The sequence below is a fragment of the Siniperca chuatsi genome, linkage group LG4 (assembly GCF_020085105.1).
Source record: "Siniperca chuatsi isolate FFG_IHB_CAS linkage group LG4, ASM2008510v1, whole genome shotgun sequence".
NCBI lineage: Eukaryota > Metazoa > Chordata > Actinopteri > Centrarchiformes > Sinipercidae > Siniperca > Siniperca chuatsi.
Window position 1 is genome coordinate 14,799,871 of NC_058045.1, and position 19,747 is coordinate 14,819,617.

Below are 19,747 nucleotides of genomic sequence, written 5' to 3' on the forward strand. Positions count from 1 at the left end.
GTACAGGTGTGGCACATGTTTTCCCTCTACTGCATATGTTTGAAAACTTTGGCATGGGCGTGATTTGGACTAAAGTGTGTAATGAAACAAAGGTAGCGCACAGGCTAGAAAAATGATCAGGCTACAGGGAGCCGACGGATATGAGATGAGCTCCATGCGCACTTACACAGTCGTCCTGCCCTCCTGGGCGCACAGTCAGTTCTAGACCAATCAGATCAGAGCAGCAGGGCGGAGCATGCAAGGTGAGCAGAGAGAGAGCAATGGGAGAGAATGTTAGCATCACTCCATGAGACGCAGCCTGCCAACCAGACTTATAGTCTGCGTCAGCCAACTCTGCTGTCTGTGACATGCCTTATGCATGTGTACAGGTGTGTGTATGTGACTGTGTAGCTGTGAGTACATATATGCACACATTTATTTATGTGTGTGTGCATGTGATAGTGTTACTGATGTCTAAGCATGACAAAGACAGCAGAGTGGGCTTTAGGACTGGAAGGTCTGACCAGTGGGCTACATGAGAGAGAAATGAGCACACTATTCACATATCAAACACTGCACAAACAAAGAAAAACAAACAAACAAACAAATAAAAGGCGGGCACATGTCCCTTGACTTTTGTGGTTGTTTTTGTACTTATTCTGAAATTGTGGACTAAGAGAACTATTATTCTTGTTGGCAAACATACATTTATATATTTACTGTGCAAGTAGTAGTTATTAGTTTACATTTGTATGTGCTGCATTGTATATAGGGGGTTCTGTGTTTTCTAATCAAGACATAAAAATTGCAAAATATTCTGTTCTGTTTTAGCGTGGTTTAAGAAACCTACAGTGTCCAATAAGCAAGACAGTCAGGGACCATGGCCATCCTCAACACAATCACTGAAAAACAAAACAAAGTTATGCAAATTACATAAACAGAGAAGAACAGAAAACCAAAGAGCACAACTGAAATAAAATGAGAACCACAGGTTTCTAAACCACCCAAAGCTATGATACACCGCATGTGAACGAGGTGGATACGAGAGACATAATATGGCAGCAAGTGTGGTTTTTGGAAGGGTTTAAATGGGGCACACATTGGATGGGGTAAGTGATGGAGTAACATTACAATTAAGGGTGCTGGGATGCCTATGCAATATGTGAATTGCTCCAGCAGGTGAGGAGAAACAAATGCAGAGGCAGAGAGAGAGAGAGAGAGAAATAATGGTGTGCATGATCATCTTTGTCAGAGCCGAGGGCAATCAATTGTCAGGATGGAGGTGGTAGGGATGACATTGATTGTATAATCTCAGGAAAGGATGAGCCCAATCAGAAGTGAGTGTTACATGATATGTTGTATTTGATATCATGGTCACATTTTCCATCCAGGGATCATGATGTTATTGAGGTACGAATCAATGACTGATGGTTGAATTTGGCTCAGTGTCACATGGTGACTTCATATCTCATTTGTGGTCACCCAGGCAATGCATTGTCTTAGGCAATAGGTATGAATGAGCTTTTCACCCAACCTATTTTGGTAACAGAAAACAATTACTAATAATAGTATAATACTGGTAAAAATGATGGGACAGCAAAACATGCTTATGAGGCTTTTGCAATACAGAAAAGTTTATACTTACAAAACTGTTTCCATTTTAAAAGAACTGATGCTCTAACTACATGACATTGCTACATTTATGGGGGTATCGGAGGTAAATTCTGCATCCAAGAAGTCCAGAAGCAACAACAAGAAGTAGCAGCAGACTTCTGTTGACACCAAACTACACTGTCACCCCCATGTAGAGGACAACAGTTATGGTTAAAAGATTCTACCAAGCGTCAACGCTAGTCAGCATGAATGGCCAATTATTAGTAGCTAAGATTTTCCATTTTTTTCTGAGATAGCTATGTAACTAATTTAGTTAACAGCTGGGTGGAAACCCCAAAGTATGAAGCCCTTTGATTTCATTTGTGTGGAGTTGGTCAGCTCCTCTTACCAATGTCACTACAATGAGAGGACCGCGGAAGAGTCTATTCTAACATCTTCTCAATTTTAAATTGTCCCTTGTCTCATATCATTCAGCTCCTTATAATCAGCGGTGAAGTATAGTGAACATGGAAACACATTTTTTCCAACCTCCTTATTTACATGAACAGAAATGAGGATGAGTGAAGAAGAAAGGAGAGGAGTAAGGCTATAAAAATCAACTGCATCTGTAGAGTCTAGATTGATTAATTTCTGTTTATGAACGACTCTCCTGACCAGCACATTAAAATTAAAATCAAATAGTGTCAATTTCATGGTTGAGTAAAACTACAATGGACAACCAAAAAAGACATCATTTGTTCTTCAAACATCAGATGTTAACTTCCAACCTGCCAAGCCGTAAAAACTATGAATATTTTAAGCTAAATCCTGAGTAGCTTAAAAGAGAAGACTCCACCATTTATTACAGTTACTCCACATGGCACCTCAGGACTTTTGACAAGGTCAGGAAAACATGGCTGTTAATGCCAAGATAATAAAATAAGATGGAACTTTATTAATCCCAAAGGATAGAATCATGAGGGGATGGTTTAACATGACACACCATTATAATTCAGTCATGTTCAAATACTTGAAAATACATTCTTAAATCTTTGAGATCATCACTGATATTACTGCAGGATGGGGGGCGGTGATAAGAGGCAAACTACAGCTTCTGGTCTTAACAAATGTATATCAGTGATGACTGCAAAGAGCTATGGATATAAGGATGTATTATGTATCACTTGAACAAGGACTCTGGAAAAAGCTCAAGGAAAAGCTGGAAGGGTAGGAACTAGCAGGGTCATAGGTTAGAACCCAACAGTGAGAGTGTGTGTGAGATGAGGAGAGGCTTTCAGGAAGTGCATGCCTCCAAGCCCTGTTACCTTGTTTGCACCAAAGGATAATTGACTACACACACACGCACAAACTGTGTAACACTAACTTATTCACTACTGTATGTACTAAACAACACAGATCACTTAACATGAGGCCAAGGATTACAATTGTAACTATGGAAACAAGGAGAAGTTTAGACCCTAGACCACAGCCATCAGTTGTAGTACTACTGAATATCTCTAAAACCAATAATTTCTCTTGAAAATACAGTACTATAGCCGAATATTTTATCTTCTGTTTTTAATTAATTTTACTCTTGAAAGATTCTGTAAGTGAAGCAATCAGGTGATGCAAACAAGGTAACAAATAATATTTAAAAGAGAATATATGAAACAAAATGTATAAAAGGGTTGTTCTCTTTCAGTGGGATTAGTTGATAGGCTAGTTAGGAAAAAATATATTTAAAAAGTTTAAGTTTACCCTAGGGGCTATAACCTTATGGTTTACTCTCTTCAGTGTCCTCACACCTGCAGAAATATAAAGGACTTCATTGTACTTTCAAGTAAGGTGTGAAAAAAAGAAACCCACAGATAATAGACAAAAAAACAGCACTGTGCATCAGATGCTTCAGATAACCCTGGTGTTGTTGCTGTGTCTCTTTTCTATACTGATGTTGGTGTGCAACAAACTGTATGACCCATAGAAAGGTATAGCACATTTTAACAATGCTGTTCCACTAACATTGTCAGGGAAGCTAATGCCAGCAATGCTGGTGATCTCTAATCTCATTATTACTTACCATCACAGTGGACTGGCTTAAATATGGATTAATTTGCATATTTTAAAATGCGAGTAAAACCACATCATGCACAGAAATAAAACTTAAAGCCTCTGTCTTTGACTTAGTCTCTAGGATTCCCTCTTTCCATAGAAATGCTATCAGATTTCAGACTAAAATAGACTCCAAATCGTGGTCTATAAAATATGTTTGCTTTTAAATAATAAATGAAAGCCTCTGTGTTTGCAATCTCTCTTCCAGTGGGCTTGTTGATATTGAGAAACAAGAAATTAATCAAACTCTGTGTCTGACAAGTACGCAATTTTATTCAGTTTAACACCCTTCTTTCTAAGGCTGGGCAGTGGAATTGCTTTAGTTTGCTAACTCTGATGTCTCTGCCACCATATGAGTAAGAGATATGAATGGAACTTAAAGTCATTACTTTTGATATAACTATTTGTTCTGTCACTCAGTGTTAAATACAGTTTTGCATTACATTGTACTAGCTTTTCTCTTACCTGGCACCTGCCACAGGTGACTTCCTCCCAGGGTCAAGTGACGCTCCCATTGGTTCCTCTCCCAATGACCTAGTGTCTTTATTTAGCTGCTGTAGTCGTGAACTGAGCTCCCCCATAACAGATGGTTTTGCTCCCTCATCTGCACCCAGCCCAAGTCCCAGCCCACCAAGATTGCCCAAACTCCCAATACCTAGCCCCACCCCTGGGCCACGAGGCTCCACTGGGTCCCCCCACAGCTTGGACCTCCGCTGAAAGAGGTAGCGCGGCTTGGTGGGGGCTAGTCCAGTCACTGAAGCTGAACCACCTGAGGGCAGCCCAGCTCCTCCAGCTGCAGCAGCAGCCAGGGCTGCAGCCTGTTGCTGTGATAGCAGCTCGCTGTCGGAGCTCTGCTTCAGCAGAGGGTCCCTGAAGGTGACGGGGCCTTTACTGCCTCCTATCTGGGACTTGAGTCGGGGCTTAGGAGGCACTGGCGGCTTGTCGAGCACAAAAGTCTGCCCGTCGGCATAGGAGGTGTGCGTGGTGTGTGTGTCGGCAGGCTCGCCGCTTTCTGAGGACAATGTGGACATGCTGGAAACCGTGGAGACGGTGCTGGTGGTCTCGAGATGGTGGTCTCGCTCTCTCTCGCTGGAGCTGCGCGTGTCAGCCTCCTCCACGCCTGAGTCAGCTGCAGAGCCAGACTCGCCCACCGGTGGGGGCTCCAGAGGGTCAGAGGGCTTCCCTGAGACAGCTACTGCACTGGGTGGAGGTGGGGGCTGGGGAGGCTGAGGCTGGGTGGGGGTCATAGTTGGTGTTGTTGGGGTTGAGGGAGTTTGGGGTGTTGGTGTTGTAGGGGTGGTGGCAGAGGAGGCAGGTTTAGCTGGGGACACTGGCATCCCCTGTGCCTGTGCCAGCAGCCCATTAGCAAACTCATCTGGTGGTGGAACAACTCCAATCTTACGTAGCTCCTCTCTTGTTTCCTCATCACTGGAGGACAACATTGCAGGGGGCAGGGTCACTGTGTATGGATCCACATCCTCCTCTGAGCTTCCCTGAGCCAGACTCTTCTCTTGGGCGGGACTGGCAGGACGTGGAGTTTGAGGTTGTGCCTGAAGCTGGGCCTGGGACTGGGAGACTGTGGGACTGGGGGATTTAGCCCGTGGACTTGGAGATTTGCTGGGCTCCATGGACGTTGGGGCAGGGGTCTGTTCTAGTTCTGAACCCACACCAACAGCCTGGCCGTTACTGGTAGCGTGGACCATGATTAGCCCTGCTGTCTTCTGCTGTGACGTATCCATAATACTGATCAACATACTTTTTTTATCCTCTAGTCTCTTCTCCTCCTTCCTCTCCTCTACTCTGGCCTCCATCTCCTGCCGGAATGATACAGGCGAGGGTGATGTGGCCCACTGGAGTTTGGTGGGCTGGGGAACTAAAATTGATGCCGGGGGAACTCCATACCCTGCTGCCTTGGCGCTGTTAGGCGAGAAAGGGGGAGATGTGTGTGCCCCTTCCCCGTGTGGAGACTCTTTGGTCTGAGGGTCAATGAATATTATGCCCTGGCCTGCCCGCTCCTGTTTAGTCCTAGGCTCTGGGCTGCTAGCTGGGGACTGGGAAGTCAGTGCCCTCTCCCTTGCGGCCAGCGCAAGAGCCAGTGGAGAGTTGGGGTCCAGGGGCTTTCCTGTGAGCGGATGGATAAAGGTGGTCCCACTAGGTGAGGGGCTCAGGGCCAAGGCAGGGGGAGGCAGCTGTCCAAGCTCTCGCGTGAGCATCCGTTCATCGATGGAGTGAGACTGAGTCAAAGAGGGAGCATCAGAGCTGGTGGTGGACGCCCCCTCCATGGTCCCAACAGAAAGGAAGACAGTGGATTTCCTCCGTTCCTCCAAGCGGCGCTCACGATCTTTCACCGCTCCAGCAATTGCAGCGGCGAAGGGACCTTTACCCTGAAACATCATCTCTCCCTGGGCACGCATACGCTCTCGCTCAGCCATCAGCTGCTGCTGGTAGTAGTCTGCACGGCTGGTGTGTGTGTGCCCATGAGTATGTGGGTGTCGTCCTGAGGGTGAGCTCTCTCTGGAGTGGGCAGCAGCTAAGGCCAAACTAGCTTTTTCTTGTGCATCTTCCACCTGCAAGACAAGACAAAAAAAAAATCAACCAAACATGTCAAAGTCAGAGGGTCTTTGGCACTAAATTAAAAAAATAATAATAAATCAGAAGACCATCCCCAATATGCAACCTACCTGTAGTTGTTTCACCAGGGGACTTTTCTTCCTCTGGGGCTTGGTGGGTGTGTACAGTCCAATGCTAAACTGACCCACATTAGCATAAGGGTTGTCAATAACACGACCCTTCCTTTTGATTCGCTCAGGTGGAGTAGCAGCAGAAGGACGTGGAATTTCTGTGGGTTCTACAGGTAGATGGGAAGAGTCCTGGAGAATGATCATGGAGCGAGCTTTCTTCTGTCGCTCAATGTGTGTGGCCTGGCGCTGAGTGGCCTCATAAGGCAGGTCCAAGGAGGAGGGTTTGAAGCTGGAGCGTCCTCCAGGCTCATGGCCCTGACTCTGGGTCCTAGATGGGGGAGGAGGGGGGCAGAAGGCTGGGGGAGGACCAGTGTCAAGGTAGTAGGGAGGAGGAGGAGGTGCCATTTGTGGAGGTGGAGGGATGGGATGGGGCTGTGAGTGGTCTCTGAGGCTGTCTGTCATAGAGGAACTGCGGGGAAATCTGTGCTCGCCTGCAAGGGCAGACAGCCGATCCTCCTCAGTGGCACCTGATGAGGGAAGGGAGAGCACAGATCATCTGGTGATGGGGAGTAAGCTCATGAAAAAGGACCATTTCATACCAGCATAGCAGGTCCACAGCTGCTTCATGAAAAATACATTGTAATGCATCCATCTGTAAATCTGTTAACTCACACAGTTAATAATGTATCAGGTGTCTCAAACTTAGCTGTACAATATTTTAATTAAACATGTAATTCTAACTATTTTTGACTTATATGACAATGAATTCAACATTCAATTAATAAGTGTACTTGAAAACAGGAAAAGTGTTAATAATACAGAGTATTAATAATGTATATCTACTTTTGAAAGAAGCTCTGTACTTGAACATCTGCTCTGCAAATCTGTTTCTGTGAATATCCAATAAGCACATTGCACATTCTGAACATCTAATGCAATAATGTATCAATGCAATGTACTGTAAGTGTGTATTTGTAACCACGTTAACTATTAACATTTGTTTATCTGTCAAGGTCTGACAGAGCAAATTATTTCTTGTCAGTAGAAACTTTAAATTAGCTTGATTAGGATGCAGCTTCATCCTCAGTTTTCTATTTGTTGTACTGCTGTCTACATGCTATTCTTTTTGGGTGTAGTGATGCAATTTACGAAAAAAGAATGGAGCTTCCTTATCTTATATTCTCTACATGTCAATATATTACCTATAAGCATACTGTACATAAGATACACTATCATTCACCTGATTTGAATATGTACAGGATGGGTGATTGTTTTACCAAAAGACTTGGTCCTGGACATCCCCTTTGGTAGTGGTATGTGACCTCTCTCAATGCCTGGGTGAAGACCTCCATGTAGAGTCATCCCTTGTCTCTCAAAGAGTGACTGCAGCACAATAGAACCGAGAATTTACCGTGTTTTGAAACACAGTTTTAATGCCTTCAAAGCTTTAGTAAAACTCCTAAAAACTGTATACAGAACATCAAGAACGTATCAAGTAGCACAAAGCAGTTAATGCATGCATGTATGCAGTGTTGCGTAATGCTATGTAGCCCAGGTGTTTTGGAGTATCTTATGTGTCAGATTGAGTTTGTATGTATGCCAGCATTGGGGCATATCCTGTCTGCCAGTGTGCTGTGTGTAGGTGCACTCACACTGATCTCTGCTGGTGTTATTCTCCTGCTGGTAGGCCGTTGTTTGACAGTGGCTGCTCTGTAATCTGTCTCAGAGGGCTGAGAACGCAACATAGACTCCTGGGATGCCAACATCTCATCTAGTCTCTCTGTTGAGAAAGAAATGAGCCAGAACTAAATACTGAGACATAAGACCAAGGAAACATTGTGTCATCATTTCTGGCATTACTGACACAGTTGAGAATACAAACTGTGATTAAAAAGGCATCTCCAAAATGTAGCTATACACTACAATGTGAGGTCATGCTCTGTGGTATTGTACAAAATCACAGCACTATCTCAATATAAGTTCACTGTGTTTTCTTGATGACCACTAGGGAGCGAGCACTAAGAGTTGAAAGAAACAGAGATAAAGAAAAAAAGACAAGTGGAGAAAGATAGAGTCCACAAGTTTCAAGTGTTCTGCTCTTCTGTTCTAAACACTGCTTAAAATGACACAGCAGTGATAAATCTTTATGACATTCAGAGAGGTGTCGGTTTCTTGCCTCAGACTCACCTCCTCTTCTCCTCCGAGCAGAAGCTTGGTGGGAAAAAGATTGCGTCAGCAGAGGAGGGAAAATGACAAGAACAAGCCAACAGAAGTGACTATTCTAAAAGTTAGGAGACACACCAAGTTTTAATGACAAAGGGAAAGCAGAAATGTGACAGAAAAGGAGGAAGAGAGGTGGAGTTTGCATGCCAGCTCTCTGGCACTCACCCAATTCTTCCAGCTCAGCGGTCATGGACTTAGAGCGCAGTGTCAGGGTGGTGCTGGGAGCTCTCTTGGGTGGTGGGGGAGCTGTGGAGAAAAGGCATGGTGTTGAGGATGAAGTTGAGGGGGAAGAAAATCCTTTGGCTTTGCGGCTGAGTGCCCTCTTGGCATCCCCCAAACGGCCAGTCCATCCCGTCTTCACTGCTTTGATCTGGTCAAATTCAGACGCACTGGACGCCTCGCACTTAGCCAGGACCTTGTTCAGGCTACGATTGGAGCCCAACTTCTTCATGTTTTGTTCTCTGTTGGTCCGATGGCTTGTGAATTTGTCAGTCTGTCTCCAAGACTTTTAGTTTTTTAGTCTTTGTGCTGCAAGAATTCCTCTCTGTTGAGGAGCCCAGAGGCAGCAAATGTACAGCTCAGTCCTCTCTGTAACATCCCTAGCTTTCTGAATTCTCCCATTACATACAGAACAACAGAATTTGTCTGCCACAATAGGCAGAATAAGTAAAATGAGTGAGGCAAGGAGAGGGAGAAAGTCGTCCATCTTACTTTTAATATGCTGTCTGTCTGGAATTTAGCAGGTGTGCATCAGACATAAACGCATAGACACGACAATGGCTTACACACACATGCATATCCTCCCACATACGGGACCACATGCAGACACACAGAGAAAACTCCCTGAGGGAGGACATAATGACATGAGGGCTGACAGACGAGAAGATGACAGTAAATTCAACAGCTAAGAAAAATGATGCGCTGCAGATTTTATACCCCAATGCCCATGAGAGCCACCCAATCCTACTATAAACACAAGGCAACTGGGCTGTTATCATCCCACTCAAAGCTGTAAAACACATCTACCAAATGTTAGCTCCAAATGCAAACTACAGAGTTTCATTAAAAGGCTTTAAATCAGGTTACAACAAACACTGTAATTAACCTAATTAAAAATAATGTGGTCATATATTTAACATGTTAAGTCTGCAGTAACAACGTAATGCCATGCAGTCGGACAGAGACCATAAATATATACAGCAGCAGTCTCTACATTCTATAACAAACCCAAGTTTCCTAACAATACCCCACAATACAACTCGATCAGCTCACTCTACCTGAGATCGACCAGCTAACACTCAATGCACCACTGTAGAGAGATAGATCTTTAAATCCCACAGATGCCCTAGTGCCTTACTAGAGCCTAACCATCCTGCTGTCGTCAACGGCTGCAGATCTAGTGTACATATGCCATCCTGAGTACAGTCCATATCAAACATCTTCATTTCCTCAGCAGTCTGCACATTCTGGTACAGTAGCAGGGAGCAGAGGAGATGGAGAAAGAGAGAGAGGAACAGAGACAGAGTCAGAGGGAGAGAGAGATGCTGTTGCTGTAATGTAATGCCTAATTCAAACATGCAGTGTAGTCACCATGGCAACGGTGGCAGTAGTGAGGCCTCGCATGGTGCAGAGAATGTGTGTTTTGGATGTGTGTTTGCCTGCAAGTCTCTGTGTGTGAGTGTGTGTGTGTGAGCATGCGTCTGTGGATGTGTTCAAAGGTGCGGCACAATATGCAGAGTAAGTCCCACTGGAAGAGTAGTATGGCAGGAGAGGGTGTTCAACACAGCTTAGGATGACATTTAGGAGAAGTTTGAAACAGGAGTGAAGAATCCCGTTCTCCCACAGCTCTGAAATGCTAAACACACGCCATCTTGTCACAGCTGTTTTCACAGTACGTGTCTTAGCACTCAGTCTGCCCATCTTTTCTTCGATTCACAATAAAGGAAGCTTACCAACTATCATCTTTTTAGTTTACCTCACTCCCTCTACAAACTATTGAATTATTAAAATCTATTATGTTAAAAGGAATAGATCGACATTTTGGGAAATACGCTTATTTGCTTTCTGGCGAAGAGTTGGATGAGATGGTCGATACGACTCTCATATCTTGTCAAATATGAGACTACAGCCAGCAGCCGGTTAGCTTAGCTTAGCAAAAAGACTGGAAACGGGGAAACAGCTAGCCTGGCTCTGTCCAAATGTAAAAAAACCCCGCCTACCAGCACCTCTAAAGCTCATTACATAACACATTCTCGTTTGCTTCAAAAACGTCCATTCAAAAACTCTTCCTTTTACAGGAACTATTTCTTGGTCGGAACCAGTAACAGAATGGAGACCAGAGCCAAGAAATAGTCTGGCACACAACCCCCCATAAAACGGCAAATAGTAATTTTTAAACTTCAGATTTTGTATGGATTAAGCAAACAAGATATATCATTTTTATTAGCTTCTGCAATGCTGGTAGGAGGATTTTGTTACTTTTTGACAGAGTCAGGCCAGCTGTTTCCCTCTGTTTCCAGTCTTTGTGCTAAACTAATCTAACCAGCTGTTGGCTGTAGTCTAATATTTAACAGACAGAAATGAGAGAGGTATTGATCTTCTCTTCTAACTCTCTGCCAGAAAGCAAATAAGTGTATTTTGCAAAATGTCAAACTTTTGCTTTAATTAAATTATGACAACTGAGCAAACTCAATCCACTGAGGAAGACTGTGACATTCGGGTCAAAGCTCCAAAAATAGCTAGAAGAATGATGGCCAATGTAAATAAACATGTATCGTTCTTTGAAGGAACGATACAAAGATACAAAAACAAGAGGGGTGAGAGAGAGAGAGACAGACAGAAAGATAGATTAAGAGAGACCGTGGGTAGCAGGATATAGTTGATACAGTACTGTCCCAATGAAACTAGGTCAAACCCATGTATCACTGTCTCTGTATCTCAATAACCACAAAGGAGGTGCACACACCACTCTACTACACACACACAATTGAAGTGTACACAGTCCTGAGGTCATAGTGCCAGTACTGTGTGGGAGCTGAGTAATGGCGAGCTGTGGTTGACATGGAAACCACATGGATTTACAGCAGGGAAACATGGTAGAAATCACCTTGACAATGGAAACACACCTATCTTTGTAAGTTCTCTGTACATAAAACCAACTTACATATCTCCATCACATTACAGTACAATTCATTATCAAATAACTAAGACATCCTATGAGAAATGACATGTGCCATGCTAAAATCCCTATATGAGCACACAACATTTTTTTTTAAATTAAGACATACTATATAATTAGTGCTCTACTGAAATCATTGTTTATACTAATGAATAAGTGTAATAGAAATTGAGCTGGTTCTCAAAAAAAAGCCCATATGTGAAGCAGCATTTCATGTGATTTCACAGTTCACACAATATACATGTGTTTTTGTGATATTTCACATGTGGAAATATGAATTTAACATGTACATTTTTAAAAGGGTGAGCACAGAGGAGCTTATCCCATTCCTCTGGTCTTTACCTTTCTTGCGAACAACTTCCTCAGACTCAGGTTTACGTGTGACAGACACCACCTTCATCAGCAGCCTGTTGCCCCCTTGCCGGATCAAGGATACCACCTGCTTATGGCCCACCTTCACTACATTCACCCCGTTTACCTAAGAGAAAGCACATACAAAGGCAGAATGAGACATGGTGACGTAAGTGTAACCTTGTTTTTTCCCAATGCTGCAGACATTAAAGCACCATAGTTACCAAATTCTGGTCAATCGGGGTGGGATACTTCAAATGATCAAACTTCATCTACTCTTCATTCTCTATTCTCTTATCGAGCAGTATCTCATTAATTAAAAAAATTAGACGCTTCACATATCTTCGTATATTAACTTCAAATAATCACAAATTTCTAATAACCCTCTTTGCAGGCACAGGAAGACCTATGCATCATATCCATAAATGCACTATAGGACTGTACAGAATCCTGCAGTTGCTAAGTTTTTCTTCTAATAAAAATAAATAATAAAACTTTATTTATAGAGCACTTATCAAAACAAAGTACAAAGTACTTCACAAAAAGAGAAATATAGTACCACAGTGAATGATGAAATATAAAAGAAAATACATAAAATACATAAAAGCATTAAAATAGACAGCCAGTTTAGGTAAAATCAGGATATGCTTTCCAATAAAAAATGTGTTTTGAGAAAAAACTTAAAAGAAGACAAATACTCAGACAACCTAATTTCTTTGGGCAAGTTGTTCCAGAGCCTCGGAACTGATGGCAAAAGCTCTGTCCCCCTTAGTTTTCATCCTGGACTCAGGAACAGACAGAAGACCCCTGCCCGAAGATCTCAAAGTACGTGAAGGTTCAGAAGGGATTACAAGGCCTAAAATATAGTCTGGATCCAGGCCATGAAGAGCCTTAAAAGTAATCAATAAGATCTTAAAATCAATCCTAAAACCAAGAGGGAGCCAATGTAAAGAGGCTAAAACAGGTGTGATGTGATCGTACTTCTTGGTCCTGGTTAACAGCCTAGCAGCTGAGTTTTGTACAGTCTGCAGTCGTGTCAAAGTTTTTTGATTAAGACAATAATCGAGGCGTGAGGAGATAAAAGCGTGTACAACAGTTTCTGCATCACTAAGATTTAAAATAGATTGGATTTTTGCAATATTTCTCAGGTGATAAAAACATGATTGGACAAGCTTAGTGATATGTTGCTCAAAACATAAATTGCTATCAAACAGGACACCAAGATTTCTTGTAACAGGCTTGATATGTTGTGACAGGTTACCAGTAGATGGCAGTATTTGTTTAATGATGTGTTGGGGCCCAATAACAAGGATTTCGGTTTTATTTGAGTTGAGCTGAAGAAAATTTATCGACATCCAATTTTTTTATGTCAGACAGGCAGTCCTGCAGAGAACTCGGCGTACTAAGGTCAGTGGGCTTGACAGGGAGGTACAACTATGTGTCATCTGCATATCAATGAAAAGAAATCCCATATCTGCAGTTGACATCACCCAAGGGAAGCATGTTTAAGGAGAACAGTATTGGTCCCAGAATTGAACCTTGAGGCACACGTACTTGATATAGGAGGATGAGATGAAGTTATTAATGCTGACACAGAATTTCCTATTGGACAGATAAGATGAGAACCAGTCTAGTGCAGTGGCAGATATGCCCACCCAGTGACACAGTCTATCTAAAAGAATGCCATGATCAATTGTGTCAAAGGTAGCACAAGAATTAAGCACATGCCTGCGTCTGCATTCATTAAAAGGTCATTAGTGACTTTGAGAAGGGCTGTCTCAGTGCTGTGGTGCTGACGAAATCCAGATTGAAACTTATCAAAGGCATTATTGTTTTCCACAGCAGCAAGAAGCTGCTTAGATACAAGTTTTTCGAGAATCTTCAAAATAAAAGGCAGTTTGAAGATTGGGCGATAGTTGTCCAGGAGGGTGGGATCAAGCCCAGATTTTTTTAGGACTGGCTGGACACATGCAGTTTTAAAGTAATCAGGGACGCAGCCAGTAGACAGCGAGCTGTTAAAAATAATTTGTAAAAGGGGAGCAATACAATCCATAACTTCCAATAAAAACCTAGTTGGGATTTTGTCCAGAGGGCTGGAGGATACTCTTATAAGAGACATGATGTCTGCAAGTTCAGGCAGAGTAACAGCAGAAAAATTGCTCAAAGAATCCCTGAGCAGATGATCTGCATCCAAAAAGGCAGGGTTGGGGATGATACCAGATCTTATTAACTCCACCTTTCCAGCAAAGTGCAAAAGAAACTTTTCACAATCAGCAGACAGTTTAAGCCCATCACCAGTCTGTTCAGTAATGAGATAGATAAAGACGAAGAAACAGCAAGTGAAGAGCTGACCTCAATGAGGAAGTCTCCTGTCCTCAGACCAGCCCTCCAGGCCACTCCCTCCACGTCCACAGACTCCAGGTACTGAAGGGCAGGGAACGCTGGGGTGGGGGTGAACTCTTCAATGGGCGTCTCAGCTGAAAAGAAACACAGAGAACCCCGCCCAGAACAGTTCAGTGAAAGCTATAGCTTCCTTTGCTCAACTACATGCATGTTCCAACAAAATAGACACACACGTACAGTACACAAGCACACTTTGTTAAGTGAGTGCACTACCACAAACTCCATTTTATCTTGGAGCGAATCCAACTAAATCACTGACACATGAGAGTTCTCAGAGGACCACTAAGAGACCTGGAGTGTGTGTTTAAGGGTACTGGGGAGTTAAATACAGAGTGAGTAAAAGAGAGCGGGGTGAGCCAAGATCCATGTTAGTGAGTGATGGAGCAGTGAAGCACACTCAGACTCCTGGCAAGGTGGCTGAGAGGGGTTGCCATGGTAACCAGCCTGAGTAGAGAGTTGGCATGTGCATGAGTAAAATTAATTTGTGGTGATGGAGATGAGTAGAGAGGGGATTCTGGTTTAAAATGCGGAAGGTATGAAAGCGACTGCGTACATTTTTTTTGAGAGGATAATGGACAGGAAGGAGCTGGAGGAGAGCGGAGAAGAACAAAAACAAGAACAGACAGTGCAAAGATGAGAGAAATAAGAGAAGAGGGGAGAGAGGAGTGTGTCTCTACTAAAGCTGAACGCCATGTGCGGGGAACAGATGGGACAGCTAGCCGACAGCTCAGCCAAGGATGACGCCACCAAAAGGGCTACACACACACACACACACACACACACACACACACACACATACACTCACACACAGAAGACTGAGTGCATCTGAGTATACAAGCTGAGTGTTGACCAAAGCTGGTTATGTTGTTGACTCACACAGTAACAATACAGACTGAGCCGTACTCAGTGACTCAAAACAACAAACTACTTCTTGCATCAAAATTCTCACACGTTGAAAGGTAGTGAATGTGAATGTTTTCGCAAAGGTGTGTGTGTGTTTGTATCCCACCTTTGGCTCCCCGCAGGACAAAGCCAAACCCCTCATTTTCTTTTTTCTGTAAAACAGCATTCTTCTCCTCTATGACATAGTCACTGTGAAGGACAGAGCAGAGGGAAAGCATGTATGAATCCAACACTATCCTCACACAAACAAAGAGAGAGAGGGGCAAGAGGGAGGGCAGGAGAGTAAACAGGGTCGGTCAGGAGGGGGTTGACAAGTGGAAGGAGATGGAGGCGCGCGCACAAACACACACACACAAACAGACACCTGTACTTCCTTTCTTGTTAACTAATCAAGTTAAAAGCCAAGGAAGCAACCACAGCTCAGGATTCCCAGGGGTTGTGCTCATATTTTGAGAGAGAGAGAGACACACACACACAGATAGAGAGACAGAGAACAAGAGTGAGAGTGTGAGAGAGTGAGCAGGCGAGATAGAGTACCCCCTCATGATTGAAGTATCTTTGGGATAAAACCTAAGAGTGAATCAATCTTCTGGCTGATCCTTCAGATGAGACTGCAGCTGAGGAGGGTGGGAGGGCTTCTGCTAAAGAAACTGACAGAGATGGCTCAGATGCAATATTATCCCCTGACTAATGACAGAGGGAATAGGAGGCAAAAGTAAGTGAGCAGTTCATCACTGCCCAAATTTCCTGAGTGTTGAGGGGCAGAGGCTATTAAATGGTGTTAACCTGTGCTGCTCTGCACACACTTAGATTTATTTTTTCAGCGCATCTGTGTCCAGAGCCTTTGAGCCAAAACCAAAGCAGAGTTAGTAAGGTACAAACGACAAAGAAGTTGCTGCGTTACTTGTATATTCCAGTCTTTTCACACCACACTTTGACTGAGGGGACTGCTGCCAATTTACAGCCTGAACACCCTGACAAAAGGCAAGAGTTTTGTAGTATTTTGTGATTTTCAGCATTATCAGTCATCCTACCTCACAGCTGAGGCAGATGTAGAGAGCTAGTGTTCAGGTTGCAACTAGGCGAGACTTGCAACAATCTCCATTAGCTTAGTTACACTCCACTCTCTCAGACTTACCAAGGGAACACGGAGCTCCTGCTGTTGGAGCCAGGAGACCCGTAACAAACCTTTCTGCAGGAGGGAGGTCAAAGGTTTGGTTTCATAAAAAGCTATCTATCAACTTTTGAACCAATTATTATGCACAAAAAAAGCATCATTCAGATGCTTTGTTTCAGTCCAAACCCTTTTATTCACTATGCTTTCATCTCTGCTCTATGCCCCAAAATGCTGCATTAATGCAATACGCTCACTGCCCTTGTTCAGAATTTCTATCCGCCTACATAACTCAATAAAGAAAAAACTCTGATGTAAGACTCACAATTTAAAATGGTAAATGTTTCCTCAAAATGAACCTGTCCTTTGACATTTGTGATTCTAATATTCCCAAGACTGCAGTTCAGTTATCAATCTAAGAAATTGTAAAATGTAACTCAATAAGTTTCTGTCCTATCTCGGCCTTGTGTTGGCATGTGCAACTGGTATTTATACAGACATTCATGTTGCATCTTCTCCTTCAAACCTCAGTCTCATAACTGTAACCTGCAATGATTTTGTGCTGTGTTCATTTTTACTGTGGTACCTCTGGAAAGCAAGAAAGCAGAAATTTACTTCATTTTCTATTTCCCAGGTCTCAACTAAACTGTATTTGGTTAAAGGTAGTACCTGCCATTCCAAAACAAAAATATATACATACCATGTATGTAGACTATCACAAGCTAGTGTGACTGTGGTAATGCTAATTCTACAAACCTGGAGCCCTGGTAACAGAAGTGACATTTAATCCAACTAAAACCTATAATACAAGAACCTGACATTTTATAAAAGGCTGAGAAAGTGGGTGGAAACAATGTTCACTCAGACTAGCGCAGCATCTCAAACTGACACAATGTGGCATTAAAGCGGGAATATGCATCATAACAAAACCACACATAGCTTGCTACTCCACCATCAGCAAAACAATCTGATTTAGAAGACAGGGAGCACGCTCTCTCTCTCTACACAATAAATGCCAGTTTGAGACAGGGACGGCAAAAAGAAAAGAAAGACATGGACTAAGAGTCATAAAATAAAACATTAAACAGATTGAAGAACATCCTGGTAGCAAATCACAGAAATATGAAGCAAAAAACCATGCATGTGCCCACATGCATTCATGTAGAGTATATATTATGCGTGTGTATGCACAGTGCACAGACACCCACACATACACACAAAAACAAACTGTTAAACAGAGTGATGCAATACAAATGTGTATTTTACATTTAGAACTGAGTGCACTGGCAGCCTTATGCCTTTAGATGGCAGCAGCTCCATAACACTCCAACACCTTCTCACATGAACTTCATTACCCATGTTCAGGTAAGGAAGCAGTCTGTGATGTGACAGATATGGTTTGTGCAGTACAGTATACACTAATACACATGGCCTGCACATTGCAGTAGCATGCTAGCTCAGAGAAAGAGGCTGTACCTGTATGAGGTGAAGTTGTCGTAGGATCCCACAGTGTAGTGTCTAAACAGTCTCTTAGTGCGGTCCTCCCGAGTCTCTGTAAAACAGATTAAATACCTTTTCAACTAATCAGACAATCCAGTACCTCCAGGTTCTGCATTAATATGACCCCATATTGTATGCTGACATCAAGAACTGAAAACTTCTTGAAAGGCTAAATTTTATTAATATTTTCACATTGGGTTAAAATAATGTATTATAAGTTGTCAATTCCTCATCTGGTAATTCTTTTGTATGTATAAGTACACCTGATTTTGGTATTAAGTAGAGCAATTGAAATTTAACAGAGAAGATAAGATATATATACTGTGAAAAAACAAACCACTCCTGGTTTTGATTTACCTATAACACACATACACACACACACACACAGAATGGTGAATAGGAATACCATCAAATTTCATATCAGAGGCACTCTGATTGCAAATACCCACACATCATCCAAGGCTTAAATTCCTAGTGCAGTGCAGCGTCTTGAAAGCAAGGTCAGCCGAATTTGCCAGTGTGTGTTGTTCTTGCAGCATTTTGTCACAGAATTGAGTAAATGAGCTGAATCTCAAAACTTCCCAGGAATGCACTGCTTAAATATGATGTAGGAAGGACAGGTTTATTTTTTGGATTAGATGAAGTTCTGCTAGTGACTTTGCACAAATCCATAAAAATCCAAAAATGTCAAGGCTCTTTCCGCCCCAGCTCTTAGCATGTTAGTATAAAAATGTCAAGCAAAAATTGAATTCAGTTAGTACACTTAGAGGACTTAAGTTACCACAGAGAAGTAATTATCATCTACATGCTTCATTTATCACAACCTACCAGAGTATAATTGTTGCATAGTCATTTTTTGCTTTTGAAACAGTAAAATAATTGCACAATTCTACAAGTGTTTCTTTAAAAGCGGGCAAATGCCCTAGAATGGGAATGTGTTGAGCTCAATTAATATAGTGTGTGCACAGTATGTGTGTGTGTGTGGTTCCTGTCAACATGTGGGTGGATTTATCCTATTGGAGTGCTGATAGAGATCGATGCCCTCTCTCCATCCCTATAATACACACTGCAACTCCACTAAACAGCAATGTGCTGACTACACACCTCAAGACCCTTTCAGGCCACACAGAAACTCTTAATTGGGCAAAGCTGTGAGAGCGAGGGGCATCCTGGTGGCGAAGTGAGAAACACAGCATGAAGCCACGAGTCTGGCTTGTAACCTTGGTCACATGTCCCCCCACTTCTCTGTTTCCTGTCACTTTTTACAGTTTGCTAAATATTAAACTCAATACATCAAGCTGTTTGAGGTATCCCATATATGTGTGTATGAGAAAGAAAGAGACATGTAAAGCGCAAATAGGGAAAGAGATCAAAGTAAGTGAGCGGACTTGAAGTGGCTAGCATCCTCATCCTCTTCGCCTGTCCATCTGACTGTGTGTGAGTGACAGACTGTCAGCTGAAGCTCTGATAACTGCATCTACTGACACTTGGTGACACACCAGAAGAAAAGAAATAGAAAAAGCATTTAGCAGCCATTCCAAATTCTCAATTTTTTGCTTAAATCTGAACCATCGTCCTCTGCTCTTTCTCTCTCACCTGCTGTCTCATTTTCTTCAGCTGCCTTTCTATTACAATCTTGATTGTCTGTGCTGTGTTCTTCGTTCTCCAAGAGCATTGCTGTGTGAATCTCAACCTCTCTGATTCTTACACATT

At 42.8% G+C, this 19,747-nt stretch overlaps 1 protein-coding gene across 12 annotated transcripts in view; it reads right to left on the reverse strand.

Annotated features, from left to right (window-relative positions):
* shank3a (SH3 and multiple ankyrin repeat domains 3a) overlaps positions 1 to 19,747 on the reverse strand; it is a 159,051-nt gene that overhangs the window by 6,408 nt on the left and 132,896 nt on the right. For 7 of the 12 annotated variants that reach the window (XM_044194845.1, XM_044194841.1, XM_044194851.1 and 4 more), the window contains 10 exons: positions 18,011 to 18,086; positions 15,527 to 15,609; positions 14,467 to 14,591; positions 12,106 to 12,241; positions 8,751 to 8,831; positions 8,550 to 8,573; positions 8,015 to 8,142; positions 7,640 to 7,745; positions 6,363 to 6,889; positions 4,147 to 6,248 (listed from right to left, as the gene is read on the reverse strand). In XM_044194845.1, the coding sequence (XP_044050780.1) occupies positions 4,147 to 6,248; positions 6,363 to 6,889; positions 7,640 to 7,745; positions 8,015 to 8,142; positions 8,550 to 8,573; positions 8,751 to 8,831; positions 12,106 to 12,241; positions 14,467 to 14,591; positions 15,527 to 15,609; positions 18,011 to 18,086 (3,388 nt within the window). Of the gene's footprint in view, positions 1 to 166; positions 202 to 829; positions 882 to 3,330; positions 3,378 to 4,146; positions 6,249 to 6,362; positions 6,890 to 7,639; positions 7,746 to 8,014; positions 8,143 to 8,549; positions 8,574 to 8,750; positions 8,832 to 12,105; positions 12,242 to 14,466; positions 14,592 to 15,526; positions 15,610 to 18,010; positions 18,087 to 19,747 lie in introns of all 12 variants that reach the window. The other 5 variants (XM_044194843.1, XM_044194844.1, XR_006377837.1 and 2 more) reach the window with 4 other exon arrangements.